The 16,492-nt window shown below is 48.8% G+C and overlaps 1 protein-coding gene across 1 annotated transcript in view; it reads right to left on the reverse strand.

Moving 5' to 3' along the window:
• Positions 1-16,014, reverse strand: part of LOC144133272 (microtubule-associated protein 1 light chain 3 gamma-like) — a 37,547-nt gene extending 21,533 nt beyond the window's left edge. Inside the window, exons 1-3 of the mRNA XM_077666218.1 lie at positions 15,875-16,014; positions 13,425-13,637; positions 11,030-11,146 (exon numbers count right to left, since the gene is read on the reverse strand). Coding sequence (XP_077522344.1) covers positions 11,030-11,146; positions 13,425-13,575 — 268 coding nt within the window. The 5' untranslated portion in view covers positions 13,576-13,637; positions 15,875-16,014. The remainder of the gene's footprint in view (positions 1-11,029; positions 11,147-13,424; positions 13,638-15,874) is intronic.
• Between the last annotated feature and the right edge of the window lie 478 nt (positions 16,015-16,492).

Below are 16,492 nucleotides of genomic sequence, written 5' to 3' on the forward strand. Positions count from 1 at the left end.
GCTCATCGGGTGCTTTAATTCTCAATTGCTCGTTTGATATTTAAGAGTCGCATGACATCTGCTGCAGTCCGAAGTGCGTCGTATATTCTTCGAATATTGGGCACAGATAAACGCTATGCAAAAATACTGGAGCACACTGGAGCAAACGCTCGTCTAGCCTCCGACCGCTCGTTCACAAGGGATCCATTCCACTGGCACCATTTCATCGCTTGGCAACGGCCTTTCCTTTCGTCCAAGGGCCACAGGAAGGGGACGTACGAATGGGTAACATGGCTGAGGGGGAACAGCTCTCTGTAGATAGGGCATAAAGAGAGCGGTGGCAACCAGGTCAGCTGCACCCAATCGATAAAAGTACAAGTGGGAGAGGCGAAAGCTGTGCCAGGGTCCTTTGCTATCGAAGAACCTCGGTTGTACTTTCAGCAAAGTCTGCTAAACGCCCCTGAAGCCATAGGCTACCACTCAGCCACTTCTCAGAGTGCTGAAGGCGCCCTGAAGCCTTGTTCCTGGCTTTGTCTCATTTAACTCTCTTACCATCCTTCGTGCATTCCTCACGGTGCTCTCTGAACTGCGTTGCCGGAAATGAAATGCAGCAGCTAGTCCCGACTGCGGCGGCTGCGTTTCGATGGAGGCGAAAAGCAAAGGCATCCGTGTACTTCGTGATGTCAATGCACGTTAAATGTCCCCAGGTGATCTAAATTATTCCGGAGCCCTCCACTATGGCACCTCTTTCCCTCTTCTTTCACTCCCACCTTCCTCCCTCCCCTTACTGCGTGGTTCGGATGCCCACCGAGACATGAGAGACAATTACTGCGCCATTTCATTTCCTCAAAAACCAATTTTCAATTTTTATTTTATTTTATTTTATTTATTTAGAAATACTGTCAACCCTCAGTTGAGGGTCATTACAGGGAAGGATGTTACATATACGTTCATACAAAAAAACAGCCAGATACAAAAAGAAATATGCACATGCACTACAGCGCCCTAAGGATAAAACACAAGATACGATATACAGACTATGTATTCAAACTGGCCGGCTTTCGCCTATGTGAAAGTGGGAAGCACGTTCACGAGTGTATAATAAAAAAAAGCAGACTTTCAGAATTTTTGCACTTCGCCGAAATGACAGACGTCCGACAGTCTCCAGCAGGCCAGCAATGGTCAAGAGAAATGCACAGCCACTGAGACAGTGACGTACACCACCAAAGAGATATCTTTTCGGGTCCCTTTTAAACGCCTTTCGAAATGAATCTTGTCACAATGGCCAAAGCTGATGTCACTCGGCTGTTGGGCATACGATCTCGCGGGTTCCTCTCCTTAGAAAAATTTCTTTAGACAGTCTATAGACTTTCCATAAACTTCTGTCTATAAAGTCTGTAGACTCTTTATAAACAAAGCCAAGAGAACAGCCTAGAGGCAATACAAATCCTATAGACAGTCTATGGACAATCTACATATTTATGGCCGTACACATTTAGTAGACTTTGGTCTTTAGACCATGAATAGACAAAAATAAATATCTATAGTAAGGCAATAGTCTATAAGAAGTCTATAGACCATTTTTATAAGGGCGATCGCTCTCACTGCTGCGGCGTTTCGCTGAAGGCTAAATATAGGTGCCCCGCTGTCACACGTTCTTTTTCACATTAAGGAGACTGCAGTGTGCACCGCCAGGTGGCCTTGCCGTCCGAGGAAGCAGAAGTCCACCTACACAGGGCGCGCGCCTCGCGTCGCGCGCCACAGATCGGTTCGATCAAATATGGCGTCTGGTTCTACGCTCGTCTCGCTCCCCTAACCACCCGAAGCCTCTTGGGTCAGATGTGCTACGCTTGCTTGAGAACGCGCCTACTCGAGGCGTGGACCACCCTGCTGTCAGCGCTTCTGTGCCACCGCTCGCCGTTTGGAGTTTCCCGACACCGTCCAAGTCTGCAGACGTGTGCGCTGTCTTCATGGAGCCTCGCTGCGGGACCTGTCCGCGTGACGACCCTCGCCCGGAAGATAGGCAGCGCTTTGCGTCGCTGGAACCTCATCAGGGACAGCTTGTTCCTGGTGATGCTGACGGCTTTGTAACATCTAAACAACCTTTTCGGTCCTTCGGTGCCCGAGGCGCTGACCGCCTACACAGCGAGACAGTTTCCAACGACAGCGAACCGCCCCTGCCTGCGGCGACGCCCGCCGAAACGCTACAGGGACGCGTTTTCTCTGGATCTGTCACAGGAAGTGGAACATCGCACATCTTGGCCACGGTACATGCCGAACAGCTTTCTTCAGTCACGCCTGCAGGCTGTACCAGTGAACCATAGCATCAACCACCGTGTTCACCCTGCAGGCTGCACTGGGCAGTCATGGCAATGGCATCAGCCAGCATGGCCAACTTGGAACGCCCTTCCACCGAGCGGACATCCACCGATAAATCACAGTGCGTCCTGGATGACAGCTAGGGATTCTGAGGCTGTGCGCGGACGCTCAGTGAGGATCATCTTGGTGGCCACTCCCTTACCAGGCTATAGACTGAGCGGAACTTTAAGGTCTGGGTGGTCCTGCTCTTCGGCATTCTCCGTGTGCTGAGGACAAGTCTTCTTAGGCTGTACGCGGACGCTCAGTGAGGATCATCTTGATGGGCATTCCATTTTCAGGCTACTGAGCGGAATTTTAGGTTCTGGGTGGTCCTGCTCTTCGGCATTTTTTGTGTGCCGAGGACACTTATGATTTCATCTAAACTAAAACACAAACTTCCCAAAATTAGTATTAAATACGCGACCTGTTTGTATTACTGTATCCTTGTGTTACTCTGGGAGTGTGCTAAGTGAGGAAATAAATTGAACTAAATGCTTGTAAATTCTGTGTCGTTGTTTGCCGAATCATGTTTCGTTGCGAAGTTAAGCACGCTGCAGAAACAAAGGTTTCGTGTTTGATGCTAGAGTCGCTCTGGAGACAAAAGCTGTAACCTCCCTCACGCCGCAATGTGTCTTGTTGCACGTAGAGCTCACACGAAAGCAACTCTTACCCCGCCGCGGAAAGTCAGTCGTTTTGTTGTTCGGCAGCTGATCCCAAGGTTGCGGGTTCGATCCCGGCCGTGGTGGCCGTATTTCGATGGAGGCGAAACACAAATTCTGGCGTGCTGTGCGATGTCAGCGCACGCTAAAGAACTCTAGGTGGTCTAAATTAATCCCGATCCCTATACTAGGGCGTCCCACATAGCCTATGAATCGCTTCGGGATATTAAACCGCAAAATTTACAATTACATTTTTTAACCAAATCTCAGTAAGGGAACGGACGGCTAGCACGGCACATTTATGGGGCTTATTTTTTTCGCGACCAGAAAAAGTGTCAATTTTGTACTTCCACGTATGACTCAGAGTAGCTGAGAAAAAGCGCAATGTTGAAAAAAAAGCTGCTTCCCGTTTTACGAACAGACACCAAGTAGGCAACTGACCACGTGACGTGGCGGAAAGCTCTCACGGCGAAGCACGTGGAGCCCCGCCGCGGTGGCTCAGTGGTTAGGGCGCTCGACTACTGATCCGGAGTTCCCTGGTTCGAACCCGACCACGGCGGCTGCGTTTTTATGGAGGAAAAACGCTAAGGCGCCCATGTGCTGTGCGATGTCAGTGCACGTTAAAGATCCCCAGGTGGTCGAAATTATTCCGGAGCCCTCCACTACGGCACCTCTTCTTCCTTTCTTCTTTTATTCCCTCCTTTATCCCTTCCCTTACGGCGCGGTTCAGGTGTACAACGATATATGAGACAGATATTGCGTCATTTCCTCTCCCCCCCCCCAAAAAAAACAATTATAAGCACGTGGAGGTAAAATGATGTTTTGTTCGCTGTGAACGCCAATGCACGACGTCGGTGGTACACTCTAAACATTAATACGCCTAAATGGGAGTAAGCTCTCCTCTAGTGCACTTTCTTTTATAAAAGGGTGTACGCTAGAGGAGAATTTACTCCCTTTTTACTCCTTTCTGATTAGGGTGTAGATGGACGGCTGTGCGGCCGAAGGTCGTCACTTACGCACCGGTAACGGCGGCCGCGCGAAACGTTCACGCCGATGAGACGACGACCTGTATAGTTGCGCCTGTCTGTATACTTGTCCTTACAGATAACTGAAACGAGAGGCTACATTTCATAACTTTCTTGACACTCACCAGCGGCAAACACTGGCCAGATTCCTTGCATTCAGTAGACGCCCCCCCCCCCCCCCCCCCCTTCCGCGACGAGTAGGCCTAGCAAATTCGCAGGGTTCATGTGTGCGATATCGGCGATTGTGGAGAACGAACGCATGATTTTTAGCGAATGCAAGTGGTCAATTTGGTTGGTTTAGATTTATGGGGGTTTAACGTCCCAAAGCCACTCAGGCTATAAGGGAGGCCGTTGTGGAGGGCTCCGGAAATTTCGACCACATAGGGTTCTGTAACGTACACTGACATCGCACAGTACATGGGCCTCCGTTGGTGTCTTAACCCTTTCAAAAAGACGTGTTCTTTCGGGCTAGCTAATTTCGTCTCAAACCGTGCGCCATAGATTGGGTCTACCAGATATCAGGCTTGGCTGTTTGTCCACCCTGCATTCTACCATATTTCCTACGGTCTAATTGACAGTCGAGGTTCGTTCGTTCAAGAACGCCCCAGTTCAAACTGTGGACCTGCTGCATCAACCAGCAGTCGGAGAATATCCATCATCGGTTGCCCTTTGCAGCTGCCTCGCACTGTTTTATGTCTGCAGACGTGTGCACTGTCTTCACAGAACCTAGCTATTTAGTCCGCCCTGGTGGCATCCTGCACCCGGAAGAGGCATTACCCGGAACATGTAAGCTACGTGCGAAGATAAATGCTATAACAGCACTCAGAATGCTGTACGACGAATGGTTGCTGAAAATTTTGGTGATGCATTCGAGAATACTGCCGCCACATAGAGGTCTCCCAGTGATGACATCCCTGGGATTTCGTCTGCACCTGGGATATCTGTTGCTCGAACGAGCGTCGTTGCTTCGGTGGACGCGGTTTTGCGCCCGCGCGTATCTTTCCATCTTTCCTCTCTCCTGTCTGGACGTGGCAGCGATTGTGACTCAGCTCGGATGTGACGTCATCACTTTGGTGTGACGTCATCACTCTATCAATTTTGTGTCATCCTATAACATCACTTTGAGTGACGTCAACGCTCTAAATTTGGCGTCAATGTCACGTGACTTTGGTGTGTCATCATTACCTTAAAACGTGACTTTCATTTTCTGAAAGTGATCTAGTGACGTCTTCGTGTGGCACATTTTTGCAGACACGGACAAGATCTGCAGACACAACTAAGCTATGTAATGCCTTCGGATTGATATAATCCACCTCAGAAAGTGAGTGCGCGTTTTCGAAGGTGCCAGCAAATCGAGCTCACACGGCGCTAACTAACGAATAGTTCTGTTTCGGCCGTCATTCACGCGCTGATATTTCTGGCCGCGCATCTGCCTTGCAACGGAAAAAAATACAGTAGACAACTCGCGAGGAGCGGCTTATCATCACGGGCATCGCACCGACTGCCTTTCCGCGCGCTAGGAAAGACATAGCGGCCCTGACATCAGCGGCATTACTCCAGAACCCGATGGCTTCCACTGCTTATAACGTCGCTTACAAAAGAGGATAGAAGTTTGTCGAAGGGTTGAAATGCGGGCCAGTTGGTTCATAGTAACTTGAAAAAACCCAGTCACAAAAGACAAGGGACAAGAGAAGGTGTACACGCCACAACGACTGGACTGTCAACTGACAGTTGTCCACTGACAGTCCAGTCGTTGTGGCGTGTACACTCCTTCTCTTGTCCCTTGTCTTTTGTGACTGGTTTTTTTCAAGTTAGAAGTTTGTCGCTGCGCACATAATCTGTTCTGCACACACAGCTTTGCTTAGAGTCGTTTAGGAGACCAAATGAATAAAAAATAATCGCGTGGACTTACCGTAAGTGGACGATTAAGTTGGATTTCAATGAAAACGTAATCCACGAGAAAACGCGCAGACGACACCGACACATCCGCGCACACAGTTGCTTGCAGCCCGAATGAATTTCCGCCGTCTAGCGGTAAAATGGCTAAAACGTGAAACAGAAACCATTTCACGGTCGTATCTTTACCGCTCACACTCTTGCCTTTGTAGCTTGATCTCGTATCCAAGACCACAGAGGGCAATCGGCTTACAAGCTTAAATTATCCACTCACTCATTAAAAACCACATTGTTTTCGCGAAAATAAAACCCTTACTGCTTTATACATACGCACCGCATCTCCCACCGAAAATTGTGTGGCTTTTCGAATAAAAATTAAAAAGTTGCATAGGATAACGTATTTATTGCTTGTGTTCGTGTTTATAAAACTGGTATGGGTGACATCAGCGTGACGTCGGCTCCGAAGCAGCAGGTGTATGAGGGGGAACGAGAAAATACTGGCTTTGTGATTATTTCGTCGCAGCACTTTCTCACCTGAATGCAGATTGCAAAGGTATGAATGGCAGATGTTAATCGCGCAGACTACCACGGTCTTTGAGACTCTCCTAATGGTGTTTCTAAGAGATGGAAAAATGAAAAATTGGCTTCTGCGGAAAGGAAATGGCGCAGTATCTGTCTCATATATCGTTGGACACCTGAACCGCGCCGTAAGGGAAGGGATAAGGGAGGGAGTGAAAGAAGAAAGGAAGAAAGAGGTGCCGTAGTGGAGGGCTCCGGAATAATTTCGACCACCTCTTTAACGTGCACTGACATCGCACAGCACACGGGCGCCTTAGCGTTTTTCCTCCATAAAAACGCTGCCGCCTCGGTCGGGTTCGAACCCGGGAACTCCGGATCAGTAGCCGTGCGCCGTAAGCACTGAGCCACCGCGGCGGGTTACCTAAGAGATGAGCACATCCTTGAATTCTCTCACCCGTCTTTCCCGCTTTATTAAGGCGAAAGCCTTTATAGGCTCATGACTCGGCAGCGGGGATGTTCGCAGAAAAGTGTCACACTATAGCTGTCAGTCAAACGTGGTTGAGGTGTCCACCGAGATTTCGAGATCTGAGAGCTATACTGCGTACTTTCCACAAAAACCTTTCCTTTGCTCAAAACCATTCTTTCGCCTTCCGCCACGTAAGCACATAAGTGTCCTCACAGTTAAATAGTAATGTGTAATTAGTTAAGTACTGACTAGATAACTAATAATTAGTTAATTGGTAATCTGTTAATTAATAAATCAGTAATTATTATATTTAGTAATACTACTGGTTGGTGTGGTATGTCGTAACTGGGAACTCAGTACACGATAATGCACTGCGCATACGCAAGGCGCCAGCAGACAATGCGCCTGCGCTTCAGCCTACTGCGCATGCGTGTGACGTCACTGAGTGGCGCCACCATCGTTCGATAGGAGCGCTCCCCAGGCAACCTTGCCAGACGCCTCCTGAACGCCGATCAGGAAGGATGCCGCCTAACGCTCTCCTGTGTCTCCAGCAACCAAGCGTGCCCGCGCTTATGAACGTCAGTGAAAGTGTGTTGTCTTTAATCAACATTTTCACCACACATCAGCAACACAAGCAGCAACACCGCGCTTAAGGCTTTCGCCTCACCGCACTTTAAGTCAACAAAGTGCCCCCCCCCCCCCCTGAATTTTTTTCAGGACGTTTTAAACAGAAATGGAGAATCGCCTATGAAATGTTTCCGAATTAAGCGTGTTGGACAGTAACAATAGAAAGATGTAATGAAACTGTCTCGAGTGATTCCTTTACGGCAGATCGTGTTCGTTTGATGTAGCACAGTTTGCGGGCACCCGAACTTCAAGAATGACTTCCTTTCCTCTCTTTACCTGTTAGCATTAAATAATATTGAATTGCATTCACAATATATGTCATGGTATAAGGAAAAGGAGCTTTTCAAGGCTTCTAAAAACAATATACATGAGGGCGATGCATTGTCCTCACACAATATTTTTTTAATTCCCGGAAGGACGAAGGAGGTGGAGGGTTCTAGCCATAGTTGCGGTCACCCGATGCATGCAGTTCCCCTCAACATGCAGTGCAAAAAGAAATTGACATAAAAATAACTAATGCTTAACGGTGGAAAAGAAACAATGCTTTGGTTTAGGGGATTTAACGTCCCAAAGCGACTCAGGTTATGAGGGACGCCGTAGTGAAGGGCTCCGAAGATTTCGACCATCTCGGCGTTCTTAAACGTGCACTGACGTCGCACAGTACACGGGCCTCTAGAATTTCGCCTCCGCCGAAATTCTTCCGCCGCAGCCGGGATCGAACCAGCGTCTTTCGGGTCCCCGGGGCTGTGTAGGAGGATGACGATCGCTAAGATTTAAGGCCTTCACCGTAGAACGTGCCCAATAGCTGTTTTATTCAGTACCACATGACCGCAACGGTGACCTAGTGGTTTGAGTATTCGCTTCGCGTGCACGAGGTGCGGGCTTCGATCCCCAGTGCCGGCGGGTACCCACCGGTGACGGAATGGGTAAAAGCTTTCCCCTGGTCTGGTGCTGGGTTTCTCTGGGGTGAAATGTTCAGGAGGTGAGTCTTCGATCCCACCTTGTGCAACGAATGTAGCGTGCTCATTGGCGAAAAAGCTGCCCATGCGTCATTAAAATCAATCATCATCATCAGTCTCACGGGGAAGCTGCACTACCATGTGCTATGGCTCCGAACACCGTTTTAAGCGTCTTTTCCCTCTCGCAGTATACGTCACACGGCGACGCAGACGCAGTGAATGAACATCTCCACACAGGTATTGCAGACAACTGCATGCGGATAATCTACGTGGGCACTGTACATACGTATGCGTAGGCACGCTCTTCGCAAGCATTTAACGCTGTGAAAACTTCCGAACGAAGATTCGCATTGTGATGGTGATGATGATGATGGATTTTTATGGCGCCAGGGCGTCTGTGGACAAAGAGCGCTAAGGCACAAGGTATTTTCGATTACTCAAGGCAGGGTCAAAGACCCATTTTCCAAGGATTTCACCCTTAATTAGCCGAGCACCAGGCCAGGGGAAAGCTTGGCACTGCGCTGATTTGCACTGTGCTGTAGCGCATGGAGCGAATGGCGCGGGAAAGTTTTTTTTTTGTGTCTTTTATCGCACTTTGATCTACGACGCTGCGATAACGGAAAACCCAGAGTAAACTCTGTCATGCAGCTAACGGTGCGAAAGGTGCTAGCACTTTATCACCGGACGCGTGTCCATATTGTGTCTTTGGCCGATACCGCACTCGCCGCGATGGTTCACTGTTCTTCTTGAGGGGACTTAGCCCTTATAGACACGCGCACGCACACACACAAACTTATCGCACTGATGCTGGATCTGTTTGTGTGCATCCCACGACCAAATACTGCGGGCTTGTCCATTCAGAAACGCACGCTTGACAGGACCCGCGCCCAGCTTTGGTCGTGATTTTTTTTTTTTCATTGTTGCGAGGCGCTCGCGAAGCGTTTCCTGGTCTGCCAAGCTTTGTTGGCGAGCGTACACCGTATCGCTCTCCTCTCTTATCGGTGCCCCAGCTGATGGTCGGTTTTCTTCCTATCGCCATTCACTTCGTTAGGTGCGCTGTTCCTTGCTTATCTCGCTTCCTGCCCCCCCGTCTGCATAGCACGAGGTCAGGGGACTCGCGTTACATAGACTGCTTGGATCCGGTCTGCTGCCGTCCCCGACCCTCTGGAGGGTTTCACCACGGTGCACGGTCATTGCGACACTAGAGAAACTGCTTTGTTTGCACGGGGTATTTCTTGTAAACATCATCTCAGTTTCGATCTCTTGGCACACTACTGCAGTCTCGGAAACGTTAGGTCGTAATGAAAACAATGATTTAATGCGATGACATTGGGAGGGCCTGCCACGGTTGGCATGCGGCAGATGGTGAGAGGATGGTGAGCCCGGACTAATGAATGATTCAGCAAGAATGAAAGTGACTTAGAATAGCTCAGCAAAAATGAATGAAAGAAGCGATTGCGAATAGAAATTGAATAAGAATGGAACTGGAATAGAACATAAATTAGAATATAATCAGAAATGTAATAGAATTGGAATAGAATCAGAAGCGCAATAGGTCGGTGGGGGAAAAACAATAGTAATAATAATTGGTTTTGGGGGGAAAGTAAATGGCGCAGTATCTGTCTCATATATCGTTGGACACCTGAACCGCGCCGTAAGGGAAGGGATAAAGGAGGGAGTGAAAGCAGAAGGGAAGGAAGAGGTGCCGTAGTGGAGGGCTCCGGAATAATTTCGACCACCTGGGGATCTAACGTGCACTGACATCGCACAGCACACGGGCGCCTTAGCGTTTTTCCTCCATAAAAACGCAGCCGCCGCGGTCGGGTTCGAACCCGGGAACTCCAGATCAGTAGTCGAGCGCCCTAACCACTGAGCCACCGCGGCGGGGGGGGGGGGGGGGGTAACAATGTATTCAGAATTGGTATAAAACCAGATTTATAATAGATTCGCTAGTGAAAGAAAAAAAAAAAGCTATCGCATTTCCTCCGCATCGATCAAGTAGATCGCCTCTAATTTTTTGCTAATTTTTTATCATCATCATCACCATCAACCTGACTACGCCCACTGCGCGACAAATGCCTCTCCCATATCTCTCCAATTAACCCTGTCCTGTGCCAGCTGCGGCCACCATGCATATCATAGCTCTGTACACAGTTGTGCTAATGGTCCAGGTTACAAGGGTTCTAGCACCCTGGTCCAAACATTTGCTTTGGAGTAAGCTCTTGTCTAGCATCTTCTCTATTGTTTTATAGTCGCCATTTGTTACACAGTGTTTCCGAAAATCATCTTTGTCTACCGCACTCTGTGCCGCTGTCTGAGGAGGAGGAGGAAAAACTCACAGGACGGTTACGACTATGTAACGCGAGATTCAGCGATAGCTGTTAAGGCGTTCAGTTTTTAGGGATATTTTGAGGTAGAAAAGATACAGTGATCTCATATCGCACTGGTACAGGCGGCTGTTCCAAACAGAGCCACCCGTAGAGTTATGCGACTCAGGTTGACCGTGACATAAGGTGGGCGGATGTTAGGTGGGTGACTTACTGGGCTGTCGTGCTCTGGCCGACGTCTCTGCGAAGGACCTGCGCGACAAGCTGTCGAACCCAGAGTCGTCCAGTTCTTTCGGTGGCAGGAAGCTTGAATGCACCCGTGGACTCCAGCCTGTTCGTTTTTACAACGTCGCAGAGAGAGAACAAAGAAGACCGTAAGACGACACACAGAATGGCATAGAAGGGAAGAAAACTGCGTTTTGTACACTGCTGAAGCTAACCTGTCCCGCATGCATCGCTCTTGAGGATATATAACATCCTCGTACCATTCGTCTTTTATTCCAGCACTTCGCTCTAAATGGCACACGTTGCCTGGTCCGGCACTCTATAAGTGAGACTGCCGCCGGCTGTCTCAATTTCTTGGAGGGCCACAGGTCTTTTTGATTTCATTTACTTGTTTGCTTGATTAATGATAGTTTTCTGCTCCATGACGACATAATTATTGAGGGGTCTAAGCAAGGCAAGGCAGCGGCATAATTTGATGCTCTTATATGCACGCACCCCCAACCAAAGCCCTGATGAAAGCTCGCTTAAAGGCGCAAACTAATGTTCAAGAAGAAAGAAACTAATTATATTGACGTGACTGACTGGCCCACTCGTCTGGACCTAATTGATATCAGAAATGGAAGCTAGCTTAGGGATATCTTTCACCGATTTGGGCAACAATAAACAATGACACTGTCATGAGCTCGGAAGGAGGAGAACACAAGAGGTATCTTGTCGTTGCGATGCTGCCTAGAAAAAAAAAAGTACACTGACCGCCTTTTTTATCAGCAAGAGCTTTTATTACCGACCCTATCGTGAGAGTTTGGATCAATGCCTCTTTGTTCTACATTCTTTATACTAACTCCATCATTCCGCGAGGAAGCCATTTTTGTAAACAAGTCACAGTAACCTATACCGGCTGATTTATTTTAATGTGTGCAGATTTTTATTTTAAGAACCGTGAGAGACGCGTTGGTGCGGTCTGTGCAGGTGGGTTTGTACAGCAAGGCGGACATTATGCGCGTGATAGAGCTCAACTAAAAGACGATTTGATTTATTAATTAAATTTAACTAATAAACTTTTTTATTTTTGAAGTTAGGAGCAAAGATTGCTTCCAGAAATTACAGGCCGTCAACATCGAAGATGATCCCAGTTTTTAAAAATTCTCTGTCCGCATTGTGGTTAGAAATATCGAACGTTAAATTGCGCATGCCAAAGCTCGATGAGTTAGCTTCCCCGCGTTGCACATTTATAAAATGTTGCCGCTCACATTTTTTTTTTATGTACCAAATACAGACTCCATTTGTGGGTTTCTGACGGCGACGATACTACACGCAGCGACAGAATTTTATATATATGCAACGCGGGAAAGCCTGCTCAACGATCTTTGAAATGCGTAATTTTGGCATTCGATATTTCGAACCACGCTGCCGACAGAGCAAGTTAAAAACCGGGCTCATCTTGGAGGCGGGAGGCCTTCAGTTCCGCGATATAATCTTGCCCTCTAAAATCAAAAATAAAAATTGGAGGGGACATTTAAGCTCCACCTTAAGGGTATGACGCGTTAGCGTAATGGGTTAATTCCCATGTATGTGCAATGTCATTCTCTACTTAACATTCATAGATCCCTGGGAGCACTCCTACCACTCCTGGCGCAGTGGTGCAGCGGTTAAGCGATGCGCCACTGCCCTGCGATGGCAGGTGCTGCCACCGCTGGGACTTGCGCGACCCAGGTTGCTCTACCCGAGAAACGTCTCGCGACCAATCATTAATTTAACTGCTACCTGCCACGGTGCGCAGTTTGCTCACAATCCGGTGGGCAGGTTTTGTGACCCATCTGGCCCACCTACCTGCTACGTTGCTTCTCTGCGGATTTTCCTTGGATTCTTCGCTCACGGTCAACGATGTCTACGCCGGATTTTCTGCTAAACGGGCTCCTTAACGATATCGCGTTAATAATTTTTTTTTCCTTGGCCCCCCATCCCGCATACCTATATAGTTCAAGACTGTTGTATACATGGCAGGATACTCCAAATCAGGATTCTAAAACTCGCGTAATAACACATGCTCACACAAGTCGAGCGGACATATACACAAAGAATTGCTCACAAGTAGCATAAACGTAATGCGGCAAAACCGAACCGGTTAGCGCCATTCATGCAAATGAGTTCATTCCTACACTGTTCTGAACACTCGCAGGCGGACACTAAAAAGAACTGTCGCTACGCGGCTTCGACTTTCACAAGCGTGCTGTTGTCACGCGCTCACGAGCAGGTGTCGCGTCTCCAGAAGTCTTCGCTTCGTCTGCTTTCGGCTTCCACAGCGCTGTCGAATCAAGTCCGCTACCATTCTGCGCGTCACCGTGCGTATAACTATACGCAGACGTTTGCGCAGTATTACTCACCCGTGTAGAACTTGACGTGCCGTTCGCGCTCGTCGTCTGCGGGAGCCGTCTTGAATGACCAGCGAGGGATGAGGAGCTCGTTCGCGATAGCCGCCTCCAGTCGTCGATAGTGGCGAGCCATCGTACACTCGCTTATCGTTGACTTGTACATGGCGCGCCTCTTGGACTCGGCGGGTGGGTCGGGCAGGGAGCACGGGACGTGGCCGAGAGGCGCTGCGGATGTGTACGCGCCATATATAGGCCCACTGTAAATACGTGGAAGTGTACACTGAAGTGAACTCCGCATTTAATTGCGATGAATTGGGCAGTACATGTAATGCGCGGAACAGACCTTTTAGACAGGCGAAGTCAACGGAATGAAAACCCAGTCGAGCCAGGAATGGGCTTAGATGGGGTCATGGCTTCTGAGTCTAGGATGCATGTTGGGATGTGTGGACACAGCGTCCTCAAGAAGAGCTTAAGGGGACTTTGCGGGATATGCTAATTGTTGTTCATTAAACTTAATGTCGCTAATGAGATATGGTGACGATGATCGAATAGTATCCAAGCAGAGGGACTTGGGGCGCAGCGCATCTTCCGTTGGACCTTGCCAACGTAAGCCACAAAGTGTGGGAAGATCATACACTCCACGCCTGACTGAATGGTGGCCCACGTGGTGGAGAGACCGCCGTCTGCAGAGCGTAATGGTCCTCCTGTTTGCAGTGAGAGGTATCTTGTATCGCACATGACTGCTTCGCACGAACTGTGTTGTCGTCGCTTGTGACACAAAGAAGGCGAAATTTTTCCATTGCACTTACTTCCTGTTGACGTGAGCCACCGTTTCTTGAGATTAGGGCTCTCAAAGAGTGAAAGCAATACAGGGTGTGAAATTTTTGAGGCCTATTATAATACATAGATAAAGAAAATGAGAATAGTTATCGGTGGAACACTATATTCACGGTACGGAAAAGGATTTCTTTAGCTCCTTACGACCGATAATCGCAGGGCAATGTCGATTTTGCTTGGGCGTGAGTGTTGTTTGTTAAGTACTGTATAGTTCTGTGTTCAAGCGAAAAACAATAACAGCTGGTAGTTTCTCTAGCTCCGTGTCGTCTGTATACTGAGGGTGTGTTCCTTGCGCATGAACCTTATTCCTTCTTAACATGTACTACTACGCCGACAACTACCCCATGTAAGGTTGGGCTAGCAGCGAACCGCACAGCATGCGCAGATGCAAGTTAGACTAATCCTTAGGCGCTAGTTTTTTAATGCCTGGGAATGGCGTCAAAAGATGGACACAGGATGTGCCGACGCAACGCCAGTACTGACTGTCTCGTCTGGAAAGCGGAATTTCCACGTAGGACTCCAGGCAGCCTAGATCCCGGGACAGCTTTTTTCCTTAGTGATACGCTCCCATGCATGGCTGCCTTAATATTTTCCTTTCTCTGTGCTTCTTTTTCCTGGTACGCCGGTGGTTTGAGCCACGAATCACTGACCTCCTTCAACACGATGCCTAACACCCGCTTCGGTTAACTTTGCAGAAGCTTCCCTGGAAGCTTTCTGGTTCTAGTCAAGTTTGCCTGAGTAACATCTAGCCTCAGAAATGTCCTGATCATCACCCTAACTAAACTGCAGGCAAAGTACGCTCTCTGTGACCTCCACTCACCCTTGTCGCGCCCAAATCGCGGACTCTACCCGTGCCAACGAATTTCGTAACCTGCCGCTCAAACTGGTTCACGGCAGCCATGACTGCGTCTCTTTTCCATGTCATTCACATTGTTAGTCCAAAGGACCGTAAACTGCTGTACGCGTAATATGTCTCACCTAGAATAATATCAACTCACGCTTGTTCTACTAAGTGTGAGCTAGAGCATCATAAATTCTCATTTTCCTTAGCCCACGGTGGCACGTACCTGCCTTCCACCGAGGTCTTCAATGTGTAGGTAACCTGTAGACGACCACCAAATTTGTACCGACTCTGATAGTTCGGATTTTTCCTCAACCCAGGCTGCTTTCCACTGCTAACCGCTCCCGCCGCGGTGGCTCAGTGGTTAGGGCGCTCGACTACTGATCCGCAGTTCCCGGGTTCGAACCCGACCGCGGTGGCTGCGTTTTTATGGAGGAAAAACGCTAAGGCGCCCTTGTGCTGTGCGATGTCAGTGCACGTTAAAGATCCCCAGTTGGTCGAAATTATTCCGGAGCCCTCCACTACGGACCTATTTGTTCCTCTCTTCTTTCACTCCCTCCTTTATCCCTTCCCTTACGGCGCGGTTCAGGTGTCCAACGATATATGAGACAGATAGTGCGCCATTTCCTTTCCACCAAAAACCAATTATTATTATTATTATGCTAACCGCTTCAGTGGATCAGTTGCCCATAGATGACCCCCTCATTACTACGAAGTCTGACAGTCCGACCTTTTCGTTAACCCACACGCTCTCCTGCGGTGACCTCTTCAACGCATCAATTACCTGTGGTCGATCACCTCACGGTAACGAATCCGACAGTCCGACTACCGGGCTTGATCAGCCGTTGCTTCTCCTCGTCGTGCGTCGGCAGGAACTGGGGTGGACTCCGCGCCGAAGGCCGATACATGTATCGTTCAGGAGGCCGGCCCCCTCACTATCCATTGTGCCCAATTCCGTTTTCTGCAGACGCCGCACCGCGGTGCCGTGCAAACCCAAACAGGAAAGAGGGCGGCAACGCACTCGCCGCCCCCGTCTAATCACCGCTGGCACGCGTTACGCGTTTTGCGCGTTTCTGTTGGGTTGCCACAGTAAACTTCCTGTGGAGATATACAGTCGCTGGCAGTGCGGTAGCCACTAGACGCTTTGCGACCCGCGCGCTCGTATGCAGGCACCGTTCAGCGTGCTGAAGAGAGGAGGTGGCGGGCAGGCGTCTATTACGCGAGGGTGCTTCAATACTCAGGTAATCGGCATGTCTATTGGGTACTACTAGTTGTGAAACTGTATACCTACTTGGGCGTCATTCTTCAGAATCTGCCCTTACAAGACAGTCTTCCTTAGACAGTCTATAGACTGTCCATAGACTGTTCATAGACTTCTGTCTATAAATTCTACAGACTCTCT

The sequence above is a fragment of the Amblyomma americanum genome, chromosome 5, assembly GCF_052857255.1.
Source record: "Amblyomma americanum isolate KBUSLIRL-KWMA chromosome 5, ASM5285725v1, whole genome shotgun sequence".
NCBI classification, from domain to species: Eukaryota; Metazoa; Arthropoda; class Arachnida; order Ixodida; family Ixodidae; genus Amblyomma; species Amblyomma americanum.